The sequence below is a fragment of the Ipomoea nil genome, unplaced genomic scaffold, assembly GCF_001879475.1.
Source record: "Ipomoea nil cultivar Tokyo-kokei standard unplaced genomic scaffold, Asagao_1.1 scaffold2704, whole genome shotgun sequence".
Classification (NCBI taxonomy): Eukaryota; Viridiplantae; Streptophyta; class Magnoliopsida; order Solanales; family Convolvulaceae; genus Ipomoea; species Ipomoea nil.
Genome location: NW_017619132.1, coordinates 2,772,647 through 2,794,276, shown reverse-complemented (window position 1 = coordinate 2,794,276; position 21,630 = coordinate 2,772,647). Strand labels below are relative to the sequence as shown.

The 21,630-nt window shown below is 36.4% G+C and overlaps 3 protein-coding genes and 2 long non-coding RNA genes across 8 annotated transcripts; 3 read left to right on the top strand and 2 right to left on the bottom strand.

Annotated features, from left to right (window-relative positions):
• Positions 1-2,624: 2,624 nt before the first annotated feature.
• LOC109155882 lies at positions 2,625-5,104 on the bottom strand. The gene is made up of 2 exons (XR_002049947.1): positions 4,743-5,104; positions 2,625-2,908 (listed from the first exon to the last, which is right to left on the bottom strand). It is a non-coding gene; the product is annotated as an uncharacterized LOC109155882 (long non-coding RNA).
• Positions 5,105-10,144: 5,040 nt separating this feature from the next.
• Positions 10,145-13,216, top strand: LOC109155880 (putative pentatricopeptide repeat-containing protein At1g03510). Of its 3 annotated transcripts, none has more exons than XM_019303562.1 (2): positions 10,145-11,627; positions 13,113-13,216. In XM_019303562.1, exon 1 carries the CDS (start codon positions 10,286-10,288, stop codon positions 11,570-11,572), a length of 1,287 nt encoding a protein of 428 aa, XP_019159107.1. In that variant the 5' UTR covers positions 10,145-10,285; the 3' UTR covers positions 11,573-11,627; positions 13,113-13,216. The 3 variants fall into 3 exon arrangements, with proteins under 3 accessions (XP_019159107.1, XP_019159109.1, XP_019159108.1); XM_019303564.1 differs by having other exon boundaries at positions 13,121-13,185; XM_019303563.1 differs by lacking the exon at positions 13,113-13,216 and adding an exon at positions 12,004-12,082 and having other exon boundaries at positions 10,145-11,626.
• On the bottom strand, positions 12,034-13,791 carry LOC109155875 (putative F-box protein At1g49610). Its single transcript, XM_019303554.1, has 3 exons — positions 12,843-13,791; positions 12,599-12,772; positions 12,034-12,506 (listed from the first exon to the last, which is right to left on the bottom strand). Exons 1-3 carry the CDS (start codon positions 13,767-13,769, stop codon positions 12,135-12,137), a joined length of 1,473 nt encoding a protein of 490 aa, XP_019159099.1. The 5' UTR covers positions 13,770-13,791; the 3' UTR covers positions 12,034-12,134.
• LOC109155883 lies at positions 13,291-13,863 on the top strand. Its single transcript, XR_002049948.1, has 3 exons — positions 13,291-13,377; positions 13,521-13,659; positions 13,777-13,863. It is a non-coding gene; the product is annotated as an uncharacterized LOC109155883 (long non-coding RNA).
• Positions 13,864-16,939: 3,076 nt separating this feature from the next.
• On the top strand, positions 16,940-21,627 carry LOC109155873 (protein LAZ1-like). 2 transcript variants are annotated; one of them, XM_019303553.1, is made up of 8 exons: positions 16,940-17,327; positions 17,435-17,491; positions 19,032-19,140; positions 19,340-19,524; positions 19,634-19,722; positions 20,004-20,265; positions 20,536-20,791; positions 20,924-21,041. In XM_019303553.1, the coding sequence occupies exons 1-8, from the start codon at positions 17,136-17,138 to the stop codon at positions 20,932-20,934; spliced, it is 1,161 nt and encodes a 386-aa protein (XP_019159098.1). In that variant the 5' UTR covers positions 16,940-17,135; the 3' UTR covers positions 20,935-21,041. The 2 variants fall into 2 exon arrangements, with proteins under 2 accessions (XP_019159098.1, XP_019159097.1); XM_019303552.1 differs by having other exon boundaries at positions 16,942-17,327; positions 20,536-20,787; positions 20,924-21,627.
• The last annotated feature ends 3 nt before the right edge of the window (positions 21,628-21,630 follow it).

The window sequence follows — 21,630 nt, the reverse complement described above, 5'->3', positions numbered from 1 at the left end:
ATCAGACTTGAATAAGGCCTCCCGAGCAAGTGAGTGGACGACCATATATTCACAGATCGTTTAACAAGATAGAGAATGTCATTCAAAATAAGATCAAAATAGGAAAATGCAGAGTGGGGCTGGATGCCTTTAATAACTTTCATGCAGTCACATTCAACTTGAACTTGATCCAGGTTGTGTTGCTTCGTCCCAAGTGAGCTTCACGAACCGCTATTGCCTCCGCCACATCTGGTCTGCATAAGCCCTGCCATGGCATGGGATCATACCTGCTGCCCTGAACTTGCCATTGGAATCACGAAAGACAAAGCCAAATCCCATCTTAGAGTTGTTGGAGTCAAGAGATGCATCAACATTGAGTTTGAGCCAACCATCCGGGGGTTTCGCCCATTTGGTGATAGAGACTCCAATTGGGACTAATAAGGATGAAATATTTTATGCAATTGATAAAGAAGAAGAGGAAGAGATCAATCCCGAAGAAGAGATCAATCCCGAAGAAGAGATCAATCCCAGCAGTAATCAAAAGACTCCAATTGGGACTAATAACGATCAATTAATTGATCCAATTGATAAACAAGAAAAAGACCCTTTTTATATTCCGATTAATCAAAATCCAGAAATCAATCAACCTAATTCTCCAAATTCTTTTTTTGATTGGATAGAGCCCATTTGGTGATAGAGTCTGAGCTATTGCTGATATGAGGAAATAGGATTAACTTGCACCATTCATAGAGAAAGGTCTGTGCCCCATTAATAATAACCTGCATGGGAGTAACAATATGATTCCAAATTTTAACATTCCTTGCTTCCCAGAGTTTCCAGCAAATAGAGATCATTAAGCATAATTCATTAGTAGAGAGATTTCGGAAGTTAGATTCCAACCAATCCATCAAACTGGAGCAGCCTTGGTGAATTATACTGCCAATGTGATTCCAACAACTTATAGCCGGCAGCATTTGACAAATAAATGAAAGCCAGATTCGTCATCACCACCACAGATCTGACAAGTTGGGTGAATCTGCACTCTTCTTGATCTTAAAAGATCCACTGAAGGAAGAGTGCCCAAACAAAGCTGCCAAAAAACAATTTAATTCTCGGTGGGAGCCTCATCTTCCAAACCTTAGTCCAAAATGGAATTTGATCAACATGCAAGTGTCCTGGAAGTTTCCTGAAACAGCTCTTACCAGTATACAAGCCCTTCTCATTTTCAGCCCAAATAATTCTGTCAGGATGCTTGACTTCTTCAATAGGAATATTCCATATGAGATTCACATCAGAGATAAAAAGAGCATTAAGAATATCCAGAACCCAAGCAGTCTTTGAAATATTGAAGAGTGAATCCACATGCAAATCATGAAGGGAGTCAGGCATAGGTGTTTGAATGAAGCGTAAATCATCATTAGGTAGCCAAGGTTCTTTCCAAACATAGGTCTCCATCTATATCCCTGCTTTAAAACAGTTTGAGCTTCCAAAATACTACGCCAAATGAATGAAGGGTTACTCCCAAGTTTTGCTTCCAAAAAAGCAGCAGAGGGGTAATATTTTGCCTTATAGAGTTTAGAAAGTAAGGAATTGGGGAATTGGACAAGCCTCCAAGCCTGATTTCCCAATAAAGCAATGTTAAAATCGCGAATTCTCCTGAAACTCGTACCACCCCATGGTTTGGGAACACAAAGTTCACACATTATATTTAACCTGATACACATCATTTCATCCTCAAAGAAATGCTGTCTACGATAACAATCATCCTCTTGTTCTTCTTGGGTGTTCATTGACCAAAAAGTGTGGGCCAAATCCTTGTTTTTGTAGTCTTCAATCATTACCAAGCGCACCAAGGCTACAGGCTCTCATCAGCATCCCCCAGGGGCCTCCTTGTAGCCTTCGAGAATCTTCTTCCTGGGCTCGCCTACTAGATCATTGTTTATCACGTAAAATATATATATATATATATATATATATATATATATATATTAATCATATCATATCATAACTTCTCTATTGCCCAACATTCAAAAAAGAAAGTTAAATGAAAAAGAAGCAAAGCAAGAAGATTTAAAGGCCTTGGGTTGGAAAAATACATTGGTGTGCTTGCCTCAGAGGTAGTGACAATTTTAGATATCATCATCCTTCATCTGATAATACTTACATTAGAAATGCATCATAGGCAAACAGTTCAAAATGTGTGAGGGAGACAAAACAAGTCACATCACAATCATATAATATATATAATATATAATATATAATATAATAACAATAATAATTATAAGATCAAAACAAAAAAAAAAGGAGAATAGTTACTTCCTTCCGTAAATTGATATGTAAGATCGTTAGATCCCACATTAAAAACAAAATAGGGGAAGATAGGAGGGACAACAAAAATGAAGCCTTTGTTAATGGAAGGCATTTTGGACAAAGAAATTAATACTAAAACAATTAATTTTTTTTAATGGAAGGCATTTTGGACAAAGAAAATTCTTTCTCCAAAACACTAATCCAAACAAGCAGAGTGTTTTAAAAGATATGATTAAACTGTGCATCAGAGAGATTCCCATCTGACAAATCAACATCCTCCATAGAGTGCTGATGTCCCTGTCTGTTTATCATCATATGCACAAACTCCATTCACCAGAACTGAGAAAAACAATAATACAAATCCACAACTCTAAAAAAAATTAGTGAATTACACCTTTATACCTCAGGTTTAGGTTCTTTTCAAAGTGAGATACTCAAAGTATATTTAATGCCATCATAGGCAAAAGGCATAACACTATACAGCAAAAAATAACACAACATAAAAAGGAGTAGAGAAAAAGAAGTTGAATAAAAATTTAACAAATGCATCAGAGATTCTGATTTCCTCAACACAATTTCATCTTTCTCCAGAAGGAGTATGATTCAAAAACATCATCATCTGCAACTCTAAATTCAATATATAATGAAACTTCATAGTAAAAAACTAAAAAGGAGTATTTATAAATTCAAAAAAAAAAACACATAATTGAGTTTTCAATAAAATATAGGAATCAAATTATTTTAAATGTAAGCAGGGATAGTGTAACAGAAAGCTTATTACAAATGAAGCTATCTGTGTCGCAAAGATCTGCTTTATATTTCTGCCCTCAAAACGAAACATCCAGCAACAAAAACAGACTGGACATTAGATACCACAGGCAAAACAAACACTCTGATCAATTTCAAATAAAACCACTTAAATATTAAAAATTAATGTAGGCTTTAGATTAGAGAAATGAAAGAATGAAAATTTGAAGAAATTGAAATAGCTAAACTTCATTTGCAACCTCAGTCGAAAGATGGTGATAACTTAAATGACAATCACAATAAATCAGAAGATATGGGTAAATAGCATCATCGATTGCATTACCAAATTCATGAATACAACACTAAAAACATGAGATATGCAACAGAGATCAGATGGTAGTGCATGTTATGAAATCATCACTGAAACATACAGATTTAGATGGATAAGAATCATCACACCTCCTTGCATATCTGCATATAATTTTCTAACTAGAAGTAATTAACAAAACCAAAACTCAAATGCAACCAAAAAAACAGGAAAATGGAATCAGAAATGACATGTCAATCACCATGTTGCATCATTGGACACAACTAAGACTGGGGCGACAAATAACAATCATCATCTTCCTTATTTCCACAGAACTCCAACACAAATCACAAGTAAACAAGACAAGAAAAAACATAAACAATAAGAAAAGATAACAATTAGTTGGACTCAGAAAAATCCATTACAATCATTTGCAATGTAGTTTCACCAGGAGGTTCCCCCTGCAGAGCAGGGACCTGGATCCACTACACCTCATACTACATGGATTTATATCATCACTGCCAAATACTCCAAACAAACCAAAACAAAAATTACAACCCTAAACAAATCAAGAAGCCTCAGAATAACAAAATTATTTCATAACAAATGCATTACCCCCAAGAGGTTCTCCCTGAAATACAGGGCCTTGAGACCAATGCATCTCAAATACTATCCAGCAAGATAAAAATTCATCACCGACTTCTAAACTTAGGAAACACTCAACAATTTCTCACATGCCAGCAATTAATTGTGTTTGATGAAACTACACCATCCCAATAGAATTCCTGGAGAAACAATAATAATTACAAATCTAAAAAGCATACAGACATAAGCTCCATGTTGAACAAATACATTTAAAAAAAATAGATAAAAGAAACAGTATGATGCTCAGAAAAATAAACAGCTCTTTCAATCAATGATATTCAGAAGCAGAACTGGCGTTAAAAGCTGATTTCTTATCCTCATTGCATCTCACCAAGCAAGTAAATAAATCAACAGAAAAAAAAAACATATTTCTTGGCTCATATTAATAAATTCAACCATATTTACCGTATACTTCATAGATTGCTCTCTGAAGCGCGGATAAAACAATTTAATCATAGCCAAACCATTAAAATTATATGTAAATGCAATCTAGGATGCGTAGTAGATTTCCAGCAACATGCACAGAAACGATTAGATTGAACAAGATAGAAAAATGTAGCCGTCGAATTGACACAGAAAAGCTATGGATAGAAAGTGGTACAATGGCTAGACTGCAACACAGACAGCGACGTCTTTTTGGCACGAGCATTTGGGGCTCGTTCTTCACACTGTATCTCAGAATTGCCCGGGAGGCTACGTGCAAACAACCATTAAAAAAAAAAATTTAAAAAAAAAACTATTCAAAAACACTTACTGATAGGAGAAAGCGAGAGAGATAAATATTTCAGCTCCACGCTAACGATATGCATCTGACTAACATATTTGCTCCCTACAGATAGCGCAAATCGACGGGAAAAGAGTGGCGTAAAGATTCGATTTTTTCAGAAAAATAGCACCAGAAAGGAGAGGTTTTCATTTTCCGGCGGACCGAATCTACGGTTGGCCACCTATATTACTAAAGCCCACGCTTCATTAGCGATGGGAAGAAACGGATACATGTTTGCAGAGATGCTCAGAGTGTGCCGAGCTGCAAGCCTTCTACTTAGGGTTTTACCGTCACGTATATATAGCAGCAGAGGAGGGGAAGGAGCTGCTTCTAAAACCCTAATGTCGATGTCTTGGGCCTGATAGGAAAGAAACGGGTTAACAAATAGGGCAAATTATGTGGTGGAACCGTGTCGGCGTGTCCACCTTGCAAGGTGAACACCGTTTCAAAATGGCGTCGTTTTGGTGGCAAATGACGCGGTGTCAATTTAAAAAAAAAAATTGCTTTCTTTCGTTGTTAACGGTATTTGTCTTCAGGAAGTATATGTGCATAACTACTGAACTCTATGTTCATAATTTGTGAACTCCATATTCACAATTATTGAACTCTATATTCACAATTACAAAACTCTTTGTTCATAATTATAGAACTCTATGTTCATAATTTTTGAACTCGATATTCACAATTATTATATGTTCATAATTTTTGAACTCGATATTCACAATTATTATATGTTCATAATTATAGAACTCTGTGTTCATAATTTTTGAATTTCATACTCACAATTATAGGACTCTATTTTTTATGTCGTTGAGGTGTTTTGACAATTTTTTTTTTAATTTGATTAGTGGAGGAAAACAGTGTCACTAACGATACTATTACTCTAAAATTTCCAAACGATGTCGTATTGGAACTGTGTCCATCTTACAAGGTGGACATGGTTCCAAAACATAACTATTGAACAAATAGAGATCCGATGTGATATAGTTGAAATGGGCCAATTAGCCTAGCCCATCAAGTTGGGCACAAGCACAATGCAATTTATATCATTGATAAATTATGTTGTGGACCTGGGTCCAAAATGACGCTGTCTGAATTAAAAATAAAAATAAAAATATTCAAATCAAAATTTTTGAATTCTATATTCACAATTATATAACTCAATTTTCACAAGTAAATCAACTGTATAATGTTAGAAAAAATAGCTTAAAATGGCATGTTAAGTGGCTATTTTGTGGTACAATTATCAGTGGGGTCCACTTCCGATTTGGGTCGGGTTAAAGTGGATTCGGATTCTTCGTAGTGAGACGAAGAAATCGATATATTGTATGCTCAAAACGGATAATGGGTGAATGAGATATTAATTCTCAAAGTAGACCCATTTGAGTTGGAAAATGAAGGGAAAAAGTGAGCTTTTGTCCCACATTGGTTAGGAAAAATGATTTGCCCCCCTTATATACAAAGTTCTTTTGAAGCTTGTAGAATTGTATAGCATAGAGGTTCTCTCGCGCGGGGGGAGGAGGGGGTGCAAATCAAATTCCAACTAGACGAGATTGAAAAATGCTTGATTCAAGCCCGAGCTCGTGTGCGCCGGCACCTGGGGGCAGCAAACATGTGGTTGAGGCCGAACCTTGTACGCCAACGGTCTGGAACCCGAAAGTTCTTACTGTTATGGGGATTTAATTCATCTGTTACGGAATTAATTTTCTATTAACTCCAATTTTGAATTCTGAATTCAATTCTTAGGTAGTGGCCTGCTGTAATAGCTGTTGGAAGTCAGCTTTAATGTCAGTTTTAATTGCCATAATAAAGGCTATTAGCTCCTCCATCCCTATATAAGAGAGGTAGTAAGAAGCAGATTTTACACACAAGAGCACAAGCACTCTACACGAAACTTAGAGTTTTTCAAGCCTCAAAATTTATGCTTCTACTCCTTCTCTTTCTAAGCCTACTGTGTTCAAAATCTTGTCTTGCTCGCCGGATTCCTTGTTTGAATGCTCAAACATTGAATCATAGCAAGTTTTATCCTTCGAAGCCTAGGCCACAAAGCTCCTAGCATCTTTGGAGGTGGCAAATAAGGTTTTAAGGAAAGAGTGATCACTTGACTCTTGCAAAAACCCAACACCAAACACTAGCCAATTTTCTCCATCTTTCCTTCCCTTATATTTCCAGAAAATAATAATCTTATTTTTTATTATTATTTGTTTTTCTACCAACGGTACCAACATATAACACAATTTTTGAACTCTATAATCACAATTTCATAACTCAACATTCACAATTACATAACTCAAAATTCACAATTACATAACTCTATATTTGCACTTTTTAAACTCTATATTCACAATTATATCAACCGTATAACACAATTTTTGAATCTATATTCACAATTTTTGAGCTCTATATTCACAAAAATAAATAAATAAATAAATAATCATTGTTTGAGGAAACGGTGCCACTAACAACACCTTTAGTTTAGATGCGCAAAGCTGTGTCGTTTTAGACCTGGATCCACATTGTAAGGTGGACTCGGGTCCATGGCATAACAATTGTTATATCATGGACTAGGCCACCAGAGTCCATATAGCATTATGGATCATGAATCAAAATGACAAAGTATAAATTCATAGCTAATTATTGTGTGGACTACAGTCCAAAACGCGTCATTTTTAAGTAAAATTTTTGTTGTTAAAAAAATTACAAATTTTCACTCTTTTTTTTGGGTTTTCAATCATGTATGCACCACTACCAATATCCCATCTACTACATTAACACTTATGAACCTAAGAACACGATGTTTTTGGGTCCATTGAAACGGAACTCGTCTCTGACTCTCTGAGCCAAGCCTCGTCTCCAGTAAGGATGGAAGGAGGAGCTTAAGGCAATACGGTGGTTGCCTTCTGCCCTTAAAAACAAAGGAAAATATTTGGGCTACTCCAATTTTATACTTCCTCTCACATGTTCTTGATGTAGACATTTTTCTGTGGACCCGCATGTTAAAAATAACCAATTCTAGCTTGCCACATCAGGAAGTACAAATGAGAGAGTATAATTTGAGAGTTCATATAGTATAACTCAAAAATAAATGAATGTCATTGGATAAAAAGAAGCATTATACGTATAGCTAATTTTTATTTTTCATTTTAAAATATAATGACTTAGTTTAAATACAAGGTCATCATAAATCGAGTGAGCGACTAACCTGGCCATCCAATGTTTAGGTGTGCGCCACGTGTTGCTCATTGACGAGATCGGTGGCATGTGTTCTTACATTAGTTCTATAAAAACTAGAGTAAATATCTAAAAAGGTCCCTCAATTATAGCTAAATTCACAAATTGATTCTCGATTTTTAATTTTAACCAATTAAGTCCTTAACTTTGCAATTTTAACACGATTTGGTCCTTCGAACATTTCTGCATTAACGCCGGCGCTCGCACCGTTATCGACGATCTCCAGAAGAACCCGCAGCTCTCACCGGAGCACATGGAGGCCTCCAGGATGACGCTGCACCGGTTCGGAAACACGTTGTCTTCTTCACTCTGGTACGAACTCAACTACATTGAATCCAAAGGGAAGATGAAGAAATGCGACAGGATTTGGTAGATTGCTTTCGGCGGTGGATTCAAATGTAACAATGCGGTCTGAAAATGCAACCGGAACCTTAAAAAATCGACGATGGACCATGAAATTACATATATATCATCAAAAATCACAGTCAAAAAACGGTCAAATAGACGGAGGACCAAATCGTGTTAAAATTGCAAAGTTAAGAACTTAATTGGTTAAAATTGAAAGTCAATGACCAATTTGTGAATTTAGCTATAGTCGATGGACTATTTTGGGTATTTACTCTAAAAACTAAACGACATCTCCCTCTACAAGTACATACCGATATATAGGGAGTCCATTGACCTAAAACTTTTGACAAAACACATATACATGAGAGTTCATATATTTAATAATAAAATCATATTAATTTATCATTATACAATGCAACTTGCAGTATATATGTATATTCAAGTAACAATTGACCTTATCACATGTTCATATATCGTGTTTAAATCGTTTAAAATTAGAATCCATAAATCTAAACTATTGCTTATTGTCAAAAGGAGCTTGAGAATTGGTGGTAATAAGTCCATTTGGGTGGGTTGGACACCACCTATTGAAGGGTGGTTTAAGCTGAATACATATGGGGTTAAGAAAGTCATAACTAAGCTTGCCAGTACCGGTCGTCAGGTCAGGTGTTCTTTTTCGGTATTCTAGAGGGAACTGGGTTATTGGATTTGTGGTCAACATTGGAGTTACATAGCTTCCTTGCTGAGTTGTGTGGCTTAAGGGAGGGTCTACGGCTCGGTAGGGAGAAGAGATTTTGCAGATTAGCGATGGAACTAGATTATAAAGTTGTGGTTAAAGTGATGAGTGAGGATTATGGCACTAGTGATCATGTCATTACCCTCATCTCGGATTTTAAGTTCTTAGCCTCGAGTTTTGAATACTTGGTTTTTAAACATTTTATGATGAAAGGTAACAAATGTACAGATTTCTTTACAAATCTTGACCAGACAAAGGATGGTGGCACTACGGTCCTTGAAGACCCTTGGATGAGTTGTTGGAGCTTCTCTTGGCAGTTGCTAGAGGAGTCATATTCAGAATAGTTAGTTAACATCTGCTTCGAGTGGAGCTAACACAAAAAAAAAAAAAAAAGAAAAAAGAAAAAAAAAGATTTAATTTCAGTTTTATCGATATCTTTGGAATCTATCAATGTGTTTCGTGATGAAGTTATAGATGTGATTGTAGAGTTAATTCCAGCAATAGTCCTCCGACTATACTGATTTTCCAAAATTAGTCCCCGACTTTTAATTTGGACACTTTAGGTCCCTTGACTTTCAATTTATTTCCAATTGAGGTCCTTTCGTTAGAATACGGTTCATTAGACTTTAAATGAAGGGGTAAACTCGTCCTTTCACATGCCTATGTATTATTCTTCGTATTTCTCCCTTTGTATTTCGCTGTTATACCTTGTAAACATCTCAATAATAGAGGAACGCACACATGAGTAGTCAGCAAATGGGGAACGACGAGGAACATTTTAGGGTTTCGACTAAGATTATCTTCATATATATCGCGTATACAATGGAGAAATACTAAGAATAATACATAGGCAGGTGAAATGATGAGTTTACCCCTTCATTTAAAATTCAATTAACCGTATTCTGACGAAAGGACCTCTATTGGAAAGAAATTGAAAGTCAAGGGACCTAAAGTGTCCAAATTAAAAGTCAAGGACTAATTTTGGAAAATCAATATAGTCGGAGGACCATTGCTGGAATTAACTCTGTGATTGTATATACAAGAATAATAATTTTTTAAGACATTTCAATATAGGACGGAAGACAATTTTCTGGAACAAAAAGAATAGATTACTTATACTATGTTCTATGTAGTCTCAATCTTCAGATCTTACCGTTAACACTTTCATGGACATGAAAATGTTGATTCAGGCATAGGACGTTCATGTCCATGAACGATGGGCTCCTACTCTTCCAACTACTTGCGTTTACTTTCTTACACAAAGCTTCTGACTTCTCATGTGAATGAAGGCCGCCACGAGAAGGCACTTTCACTCTTCCGCCATATCCGTGCCACCCTTCCCCTCGACCCTTTCGTCTTTCCGCTAGTCCTCAAGTCATGCGCCGCCCTCCGCCGCCCCTCCCTGGGCGCTGCCATTCATGCCCACCTGCACAAAGTGAATTTCATATCCAACCCGTTCGTAGCGTGCGCGCTTGTGGACATGTACGGGAAATGCGTCTCGGTTGCCCAAGCCCACCACCTGTTTGATGAGGTTCCCGTGAGAAATATAGTTGTTTGGAACTCAATGATTTCGCTTTACACCCATGCTGGGAATATGCCAGCTGCGTTGGAGTTGTTCCGGGTTATGGATATTTTGCCAAATGCGTCGACTTTCAACTGCATTATAGCTGGGCTTTTGGACACGGAGGAGGGGTTTTCTAAGGCCATAGCGATTTATAGAAAGATGCAGAGGATGGCTCTGAAACCGACTTTGATTACAGTTCTTGCATTATTACGTGCTTCTGTGGGAATAGCGGCATTGAATTTGACCAAAGAAATTCATGGTTTTTCAATAAGGAATGACATTGATCCACACCCGCAATTGAGGAGTGGACTAGTGGAGGCCTATGGCCGGTGTGGTTGCCTTGGCAATGCACGTGCGGTGTTTTGGAGTATGAGAGAAAAGGATGTAGTTGCATGGAGTAGCTTGATTTCAGCCTATGCACTCCACGGAGAGGCGAGAATTGCACTCGAAATTTTTGATCAAATGGAAATGGCAAACATAAAGCCAGATGGGATCACTTTTCTTGTGGTGTTGAAAGCTTGTAGCCACGCAGGTTTAGCTGATGAAGCAAGAATGCATTTTTCTCGCATGCAAGATCATTATGGTGTGGAAGCAACTAGTGATCATTACGCTTGCTTAGTGGATGTCTTGAGTAGGGCAGGCAAATTATACGAGGCGTATGATGTTATCAAGCAAATGCCTGTAAAGGTGACTGCAAAAGCTTGGGGAGCACTTCTGACAGCTTGCCGAACATATGGAGAAGTAGAGCTAGCAGAAGTTGCTGCAAAAGCGTTATTTGAAATAGAATCTCATAATCCTGCTAACTTTGTTGCATTAGCAAGAATTTATGCTAGCAAGGGTCGGTACGAGGAAGAACAGAAACTAAGAAGAGAAATGAAAGAGAGGGGCGTTAGAACAGCTCCTGGTAGCAGTTGGGTTGTACATCAAGATTCAGTATGAGCACATGTCAAACATGCCATCCTTACAAATATTTGATGAGACTTATATGGAAAAGGTAAAACCATTACCATTTCTTCTACTAGCTTGCCTTAATCAAACGCTTCTTCATTATTCTTTTAACTTATCTTAAAATACACGCTTTTCTTGTATGTGTCACAAAAATTGAAGCTGGTGTCATATTTTTTACTATTTGATTAATACCCTTTCAGGCATAGCTGTTAAAGACTTGTGCACTACCTTTTTCTTTTCTATTTATGATACTGTGGTGATAGTTGACAAATTCCGTTAAATTCTGTTTGGGATTTGTTTAGCCTTGTTAGTTTTCTGATAGAAACAAGTAACTCAGATCAAAATGGTAAGAGCTCAAGCTCTTTTAGAAAATCTAAACCATATATGATTCCAAGATGACTATCCATGCAAAAACTATGGTGCAGATTTGTAGGTAAAATTGTCAAATGGTGGGTTCAAGAAGTATCTGTTATATAGGAGCGTAATTTTATATCTTGGTGGGGGAAACAAATTAACGTTACATTCTTGCATCATACAAATACATAGGTAGGCCCTACCAGAAGACCACTTCCACAAGGGATGAAGCTTTTGGGCATGCCAATATAGCTTGGGAAACAGTATGTATTCTCTCTCTCAATTTGGTAATTTTGGAGTTCTGGTCCTTCTTGATGTGAAAATCCACCCTCTCTATGACTGTAAAATTTGTTAATAAAAACTTCACCAGGTTTAATTCCCTTGCAATTTTCTTCTGCAATTTCCCTAAGCTCATATCCATGATATCACAGCCTGACTCAACACCCCAGCTCATAAAACTGTACAATCTAACAGTCCTCAAATGGTGAAGTGAAGAAGAGAAAGCATCAGTCTGTGAATCCCAAAATCTTTGCTCATCAACGGGATGTTTTCTTGTTAGATCACTTTCACACTGAAAGAACACGAGTAAATTCTAAACTAAGGAAGTTTATCTTAAATAATGAAAAACACAATCAAAGGGAGGAAAGTGGGGACAGAACATACCCAAAACCCATACAAGTTACTGGCTATAATTGTTAGGTTTTCCAAATCAGGTGAGTTCTGTAGTAAACTGGCTATCCCAATGAGTTCATGTTTACGGAAACTTGTTTCCAGTGTCAAAGACTTGCACTTCAATATGGGAATTTGAATGCTATAAACCTCACAAGCTGTTAACACCTTTACACATGGCAAAACAATTAGTTAAAGAGCAAAATACATAAGTTGTTTAAAATCAGATGAGATTTACCTGGACACACGATTGACATACTGCTAGAGTCTTTACATGACACACATTTCTAATGATGTTTCTTAATTTCCTGCAAAAGTACTCAACTTCGCATTCACCCCCGAAAGCGAAAAACATGAAATTAAAATCAATCTTGGCGTACTCCAGACTTGATAAATCTACAATGGAATGTTCAGCTTTGTGCATGTAGCCTGAAAGTGTTAGTGACAACAAATGAGATGCATAAATTTTAATCTCATTTTGCATATTACATAGCGTCAAGCTTTTCAGTTTTGCAGAATGGATGCTCAGGAAAGTCAAGCTGGAACATTGCTCAAGAATCAAACATTCTAGTATGGGGCATCCAGCTAGAATACCATTAACCATGTCGTCACTTAGTACAATTTGCCTCAGAGATAGCTTTCTGAGTGATTTCCAGGAAAGTTGTACTCCATGCATCTTGAAAGAACAGAAGTTCAACTTCAGCTTGGTGAACGTTTCATTGTTGAAGAAATGACGAGGCATCGCATAGGGAACATCTCGTCCAAGAGTATAGGTACACCTGTCTGTGAAATCTAAATGAAGCACTTTCACACTTTTCCTTATTGCAAAGCGGATCCATGCATCAACATTAGAAGCAAACTTTTCCTTGTAGTAGAATCTGATAGAGAACTTAGAGATGCGTTGACTTTCATGTAGAAGAAGGGTGTGGTGTACAGAAGTTATGAAATCCTTTAGCGTCTTCTGTTCTGATGGTAGATGGAATTTCAGAGTAGACACAGAGGTCCATAACCGGTCCCACCTTCTTGAGAGGGTGCTTGTCTTGATGGCATCTCTGGTAGGCAAAAGTGATAGTATGAGAAGAAGAATGAAATCTGGTAATGCACTCAGTCTGTCTTCATTGCCTTTTTCTTGATCCCTTAAAGTTCTGCATCTCTTGGCATCCATTTTGCAGGCTTTTCAACATACAATGATGGCTAAGGCAGAGAGAATCAGGGAACAACCTTGTGAACAAATAACGAGGTTTTCACTTTTCCCTCATGCTTTGTTCTAAAACTCCTTGATTGATATGATCAAGCTTGATGATATCATTGATTTTGTTCTCATATGGTTAATGTTTTAGTTGCCTTTATTTTGGACTGAGGGATAATTCCTCAGCATAAAATAGGTGAAATCCTTATTCCATCAACTGTTCCAGCCGGCTGATGATTCCCCCCTCTAAAGACTGACAAATTCTGCCTAACAATGATAAATTTTAGAATGATTTTGGGGGTGATTGGCAAATTAAATAGTTGTTAGCTGAAACTCAACAGGGTAGCTCAAGTGGCAAATGAACTCTCTTTGTGGGGTTGAATTTTGGGATAACCCGGGTTCAATTCCCACAAGTGACGATTCCCTTTAGGCCAGCTTCTGTACCTCTCGGTGGACCTGGACCGTTAAACGGACAGATAACTGATTGAGTTAGGACAGATAACTGATTGAGTTAGTGGATTTTGAGCATCAGGTGATTCTAGAAATCCTTATTTTCTTGGTTTACAATCACATGGAAAGCACAAGTCAGATTCTTTAATAATGGGCCAATGGCATTTTTGTTTTTTCTCTGCATTTTCCCTTTTCCAGTTCTCCACACTATATGATTGGTTGCGTCGGTGCACCAAACTCTAAATTCAGAATTTAATACGGAGTAATAATTTATGTTCAAAGTGGGCAGATTCTTTGTGCGCATCGACATTTGGCCCTGCTTAGTAACCTATTGAGTCACCGTGATTTACATCCTCCCACATGCTCTGTCGGGTTAGAGTGTGGGGGGCCCTTAGGGTTGGGGATTCAGCCTTTTGGGGTAAGAATTTAATACGGAGTAATAATTTATTTATTTTTTCTTATTGCTTCATGTTTCATGAACTCGTACTGACCTTTCGTAATTTCATTATCAACCAAACCCACATTTTTCTTAAACCTTAAGATTCAACCAACATTTATAAACAAAATAAAATTAAGTGCAGTATCCTTTATTTCTCTGGGTTAATGTTATGCATACTCTCGTTTGACATCACATGTTTTTTTTTTTTTTTTTTTTTTTTTTTTTTTTTTTTTTTTTTTTTTTGAAAACACATCACATGTTTTAGTTGACTATTTGTTAAATTAAAGAATTATTTATTAGACCATTAGAAGATGTTTTGTTTCAATAAAACTATTTTAATCAAATTTTACGGAATCGGATCTGAATTAGTATCACTATGGTAAGGATAGTAAACGTTGTAGGCAATAAGAAAAGCTATTTTAAATGTTTTTCTTAATAATATTTGTTTTATAACAACTTGATGAAAAAAATAAATGTATTCAATTCATAGTTCTTAATAAAATACAAAGGGCACTAGTTGGCTAAAATATTTTTGATTACCTAATTATATGGTGAGACTGGTTGAATAAGATCATTAATGAAAAAAGAAAGATTATTAGTATAAAAATATAGTGCGGCAGTTAAGTGCCAGATTACACTACCAAAAATTATTAATAGTATATTACTATAAAAATATAGTAAATAATATTTGTTATAACTTATTTTGATCATTATTATAATAGATAGAACTTGGACATTATCATTATCATTATATAATATATAATCCTCACTTACGTAGATAACAAGTTTTTTTTTTTTTTTTGAAATACTCACAATTCTTTACAAGGTAATATCTGTTATATACTTTAGCAAAATCTTTTAACTCAAAGAATCAATGCTCCCATCACCGAAGTTTGATCATGTGATCACCTATTTGAAGTGGTAACATATTAATAGAGGTGTCATCACACTACATAGTAATTGGTACACAAGTTAGATATCCGTATATCACATTGTAACTTTGCAAACGCTAAGGTAACTGATTTATAAATTTTAAATATATTTACAAATAATTATGGCACTTATCGGGAATCACAATTTACTTATTCATCATTTATTATTTATTAATTATACAGAGTAATAAAATTATGTACAAATATTTTAATAAAGAAATTTTTATATAATTTAATGTACTTTAAAAAAGTGTAACATACATTCAAATTATAATAAATAATAACTTTTTCGTACTAGAAAATCACATGTTTAATTAGGGAAAAGGGTCAAATAGACCCTTAAACTATAGGCAAAAGAGCAATTAGGCCCTTTAACTTTGACAAGGTGCAATTAGGCCCTTCAACTTATTATTTTGAGTCAAATAAACCCAATAGCAGGTTTTTCACCTGGAATAACCGGTTAAAAAATTCCGGCGAAATTCCCGACCTTGTTTCCGGCGACAAAAAAAAAAAAAAAAAAAAAAACTTGCCGGAGAAGACAACCGTTCGGTTGTCTTCTCCGGTGGAGAAGGCGACCAGATCAGGTCGCCTTCTCCACTTGAGAGGGCGGCCAGATCTGGTCGTCCTCTCCACAGTCCTCTCCCTTGGAAAGGAGTGGAGAGGACGACCAGATCTGGCCGCCTTCTCCAGTGGAGAAGGCGACCGGACTGGTTGTCCTCTCCACTGGAGAGGGCGGCCAGATCTGGTCGCCTTCTCCACTGGAGAGGACGACCAGACTGGTCGTCCTCTCCAATGGAGAAGGCGACCTGATCTGGTCGCCTTCTCCACCGGAGAAGACAACCGACCGGCAAGTTGTTTTTTTTTTTTTTTTTTTTTTAAATTTGTTGTCGCCGGAAATATGGTCGGAAATATCGCCGGAATTTTTTGACCGGTTATTCCAGGTGAAAAGCCTGCTATTGGATTTATTTAACTCAAAACAACAAGTTGAAGGGCCTAATTGCACCTTTTCAAAGTTGAAGGGCCTAATTGCTCTTTTACCTATAGTTTAAGGGTCTATTTGACCCTTTCCCCGTTTAATTATTGTTAATGTTTTATCAATTAAATATGTTGCACAAATATTCTTAGTACAGTTTACATAGCCCTTAAAATTTATCAAACGCGCATTCTTATTTAATAACTGCGATTCTTCATCACAAAAAAAAGATGGTAATCTTTTCAGGACAACATTATAGAAAAGGTTTCTTGTAGTAATTATTCTGTAATATATAATTTTATTTATTTATTTTTGAAATAGAGTAGATAATCACGAAAAATGGAAAAAGTTCAACTTCAAACATTTTGACTGTCCAAGACGAAATCTATCGCCCTGTCAGTTCCGTCATCATCTGAACTTCCCCAACATTTATTTTTTCAAATTTTTGTTTTGCGAAAGTTATCGGAGCAGAATTCAAAGTTTCGAACTCCTATGAACTCAGCTGATCATAATCGAAGCCCTAGCAAACGATCCCCAATTCTTCACTGATGCGGTGGATGACCTCACTGTTATCATCGTCAGCCGAGTATTGGGCTTCCGATTGGGTCGGGCAGAGCTTGCTAAGCAGCTACTCGACTCCTATATGGGCAACTCTGATCGGAGGATTCTTCACTATTCTCTCTCTCGCCCTGTCTATTTACCTCCTGCTTGAGCACCTCTCTGCTTACAAGAACCCCGAGGTCAATTGTGTTTTGCAAAAGACTGTGTGTTTTTGGGTGTTATTCTGTTTATTTGTTTGTTTTGTTTTTTTCCTTTAGAAGTGATTGTTTTGTAATTGTGTTGGCAGGAGCAAAAGTTTTTGATTGGAGTAATATTGATGGTGCCGTGCTATGCTATTGAATCTGTGAGTTTAGTTTGACTCGAAATGGGGGTTAATTTGTTTATTTATTTATTTATTTCAAATGTAAATTCATTTCCATGTTTATGTGTTTTTGGCTCTATGATGAGCTTTTCAAATTGCATAGCCCTTAAAGAAGCATATGTTAGAAGGATTAGTGGATTGTGGAAAATGATGATATATTGATATTGATGTGGAGATTGGATTCCTATTTCCTAGTGTTTGTCTAATATGTTGGCAAAACTTGAGGTGTTTTTAGAAGGTTTGAATGCCAACACAAGAAAAAGCATGGTTACCTGTGATTGGGCTGATAAATGGGTTATTTTAGATCAGAAATTGTTTTAAAGTTGATTCAAGCGTGTTTAGATCTGCATATTTATTTTGGTTCTCAACTTTAGCCAATAATAATAAGTACTTCAGTTAATAGTTTCAAATAAACTGAAAGATGTTGAGAACTGCATGCATGTGCTTTCCTTTTTGATTGAGATAGAAAAAGAAAGGAACAAAAAAGAACCAATAAATGGAATAAGTTAACCATGCTCGTTTAAGATACTAATTTCAAGTGAAAAGATATCTAATATGTAGTAATATCTAAAGGGATGTGATACATAAAAAGGGAGAAACAGTGGGAAACAACTTCATAATCTCTCCAAATTGAATGTTACACCCATCATGAACTAATATGAGCTTTTTTTTTTTTTTAAATGCCAATTTTATTCTTAAGTGACATCTTTACTTGAGTCAAAATTTTGAAACCCTAATTTTATTTTCACTAAAAACATGTATGAAGACTAATTTTTAACTAAACTTTACCTCTTACAGTTACATTTCTATTTTTTAGTATAGTAATACATACATTGCCCCCTTACAAAAATTTCTGGATCTGCCCCTGGTTGCGGCTGAAAATTCCTCCGGTTTTGGACTAAAATTGACTTGGTATTGACTTGCATATCTACCATGCTTATCACAAAGATAGCAACCTTCAATTTCAATAATCTGATGCATTTGGCATAGTTGTCAGTTCTAATGTAAATAGAGTTCAAATGCCAAACTGTTCGTGCTGAGAAGAATAGGATTAAAACTTTATGTTTTGAAGCCCTGCATGGCCAGTAATGCTTGGAAGTTGGAACAATATTATGATGACAGGACTAGTTTAGCTTTTGGCTGCTGTAAATGATCTCAGGAAGCCATTTTTTGCTTCATTTGTTCGGGGCGTCTGTTTATTTTATTTTATTATTTTTGTTCTATTCCTGGTATTCTCTCTCTTTTTGCTTATGCTTTCTTGCTGTTCTGAAATTCGATATTATCTATGGTTCAGCATATCAATTCACATGGTTTGGTTTGTCCTTGTACAAAATGATGTTGTATGATATAATTTTGATTTGTTATACTATTATCTGTTGAAAATTTCTTCCCTGCATGGATCGATTATGGTGCAAATTTAGTTGAAGAACCAGTTAGAACTTAGAAGTATGCATAGTATCCTCTTTCGAAGAATATCTGTAACATTCATTAATCTGTATGCTACTGTGGATTTCTCGTTCAGTTTGTGTCCCTGCTGAATCCGTCAATCAGTGTCTACATCGAGATATTACGTGACGGATATGAGTCCTTTGCTATGTACTGCTTTGGAAGATATCTTGTTGCCTGTTTAGGTATTGCTTTTACATTTTCTTTTGTAAGTTTTTATTTACTTTTTCACAACTGCCATGTTGGTTGAGCAAAGTAGAAATTGTCAAGCTTCATATATTCACTTACTTTTTTTTTTTTTTTTTTAAAAAAAAAAATTTCCTAAAAGTTTCTTTACTTCCAAGAACTCTCTTTTAATTTCTCAATATATGTATTTTGCAAAAGGTGGGGAAGAGAGAACTCTAGAATTTATGGAAAGGGAAGGACGTATAAGTTCAAAGGTACCACTACTAGAAGATGGTCATGAGAGGGGAATTATAAATCATCCTTTTCCGATGAATTTCATTTTCAAGCCATGGAAACTCGATCGATGGGTTTATGAAGTTATAAAGTTTGGGATTGTTCAATATGTAAGTGTGCACTTCGACCAACAGCTTTGATATGATGCCATTGTAAGCTGTCAATTTTTATTTTTTGAATGGAGTAAATTATGGAGAACACGTGAATTTTTGTTGGCAGATGTTAATAAAAGCATTCACTGCTATTGCAGCAGTAATTCTTCAAGCTTTCAATGTCTACTGTGAAGGAGAATTCAAATGGAACTGTGGGTAAGGAAAACTTATTCTTACTTAATAGATACTGCCTCAAAAGTCGCAATTACTGCAATGTTTTGTTATAAATGCCTTATTCTTTTTACACAAATTCAGAGAAATATTTTCAGTATGTATCTATTTGCTTGTGCTATTCATTAGCTTTAAGAGTGGATTTGTGTATGATTTTTTCAGATTCATTATCATCTCACTGATTTGAGACTTTAGCATACATAGTTTCTGAGAAATACACTATATCTATATGTATTTGTTACTTCACCTTTCTCTTCTCTTTCTAGGTACCCATACTTGGCTGTGGTTTTAAATTTCACTCAGTCATGGGCATTGTATTGCTTGGTTCAATTCTATGCCATTACAAAGAATGAGTTGTCTCATATCAATCCACTGTACAAATTTTTGACATTCAAGTCAATCGTATTTTTGACTTGGTGGCAAGGTGTGGCTATTGCCCTTTTTTGTAGTCTTGGTATCTTCAAAAGCCCAATTGCTCAAGCCTTGCAGCTTGAATCAAGCATTCAGGACTTTATTATTTGTATTGAGGTAATTTTTCTTAGAGCTGGATGTCTGTGTGTGTATACAACTATACATATATATATTTTCGGATGTTCATTAACTATGTTGGTGCTTTTACATTTACCAATTATTCTTGGGTAATTCTCGGTTTTTATTTACATTTCGTTTAATCCCTATTGGGAACTCCGCATTTTTATGGAAGATTAGCTAATGTTTCCTCATTTCTGTAATGCAAGGGTTGTTTCTTAATCACCGTAAAATATAAATTTGACATGCTTGTGCAATTGTCCAGTACAGATGGGCATTGCTTCTGTGGTACACCTGTATGTTTTTCCCGCAAAACCATACGAGTTGATGGGTGAGCGCTTTGCTGGAGCTGTATCAGTACTAGGGGACTACCTATCTGCTGACTGCCCAATAGATCCCGAGGAGCTTAGAGACAGTGAGCGTCCAACTAAACTGCGTCTTCCCCATCCTAGTATTGATGATTCTAACAAAACAACAATCAGAGAGAGTGTTCGGGATGTTTTTATGGGTGCTGGTGAATATGTAAGTATGTCCTCTTCTCTTGTGAATTTCTTCGCGAGCCTCTTTTGATAAGAAGGTGGAGTAACATTTTAATCCCGCTTAAGAGTAAGTGATCGATGTGTATGCTTATTAATGAGATCGACGCCTTTGTGTCCAGATTGTGAATGATGTGAAATTCACTGTAAATCAAGCCGTGGAGCCTATGGAGAAGGGATTCACAAAGTTCAATCAGAAACTGCATAAAATCTCTCAAAACATGAAGCACGCCAAAAACAAGAGAGCGAAGGACGATAGTTCCATGGCGACGACATCATCCCAAGCCCAGAGGGTTATACGTGGAATAGACGACCCTCTTTTAAATGGAAGCATCAGTGACAGCGGGACACCCACACCCTCTCGGAAAAAGAAACAACGTCGGAAAACAGGATACACAAGCGAAAGCGGTGGCGAAAGCAGCAGCGATTGTACTTCTGGTGGTTTCCAAATACGCGGCCGCCGGTGGGTTACCAAAGACTAGGTAGGGAGAAGAATCCTGACCATCCAGATCGAAGAAGGAAGATTGATCGAGGAGAATAGCTAAAACATCTTGCCATCAAGTTGGGCTGATGATGAGACCAGACTTTCACTTCTGCCACAAGCTAGAACAGATCACTGCAATATAGTGTTGCTTTCTGCTCAACTTAAAGCTTTTATCCAGAGGTTGTGCCATTATCTCCTTGGATGATCAAAGTGTCTGTGTTTGAATATATAGACCTATCTGTGTATAATTGTTGTAACACACACATAACGGCCTACAAAAATGGCTTGTAATTCGATTAATGTGCGTAATATTAAAATCTTAATAATTTCACAGAGGTGTAATCG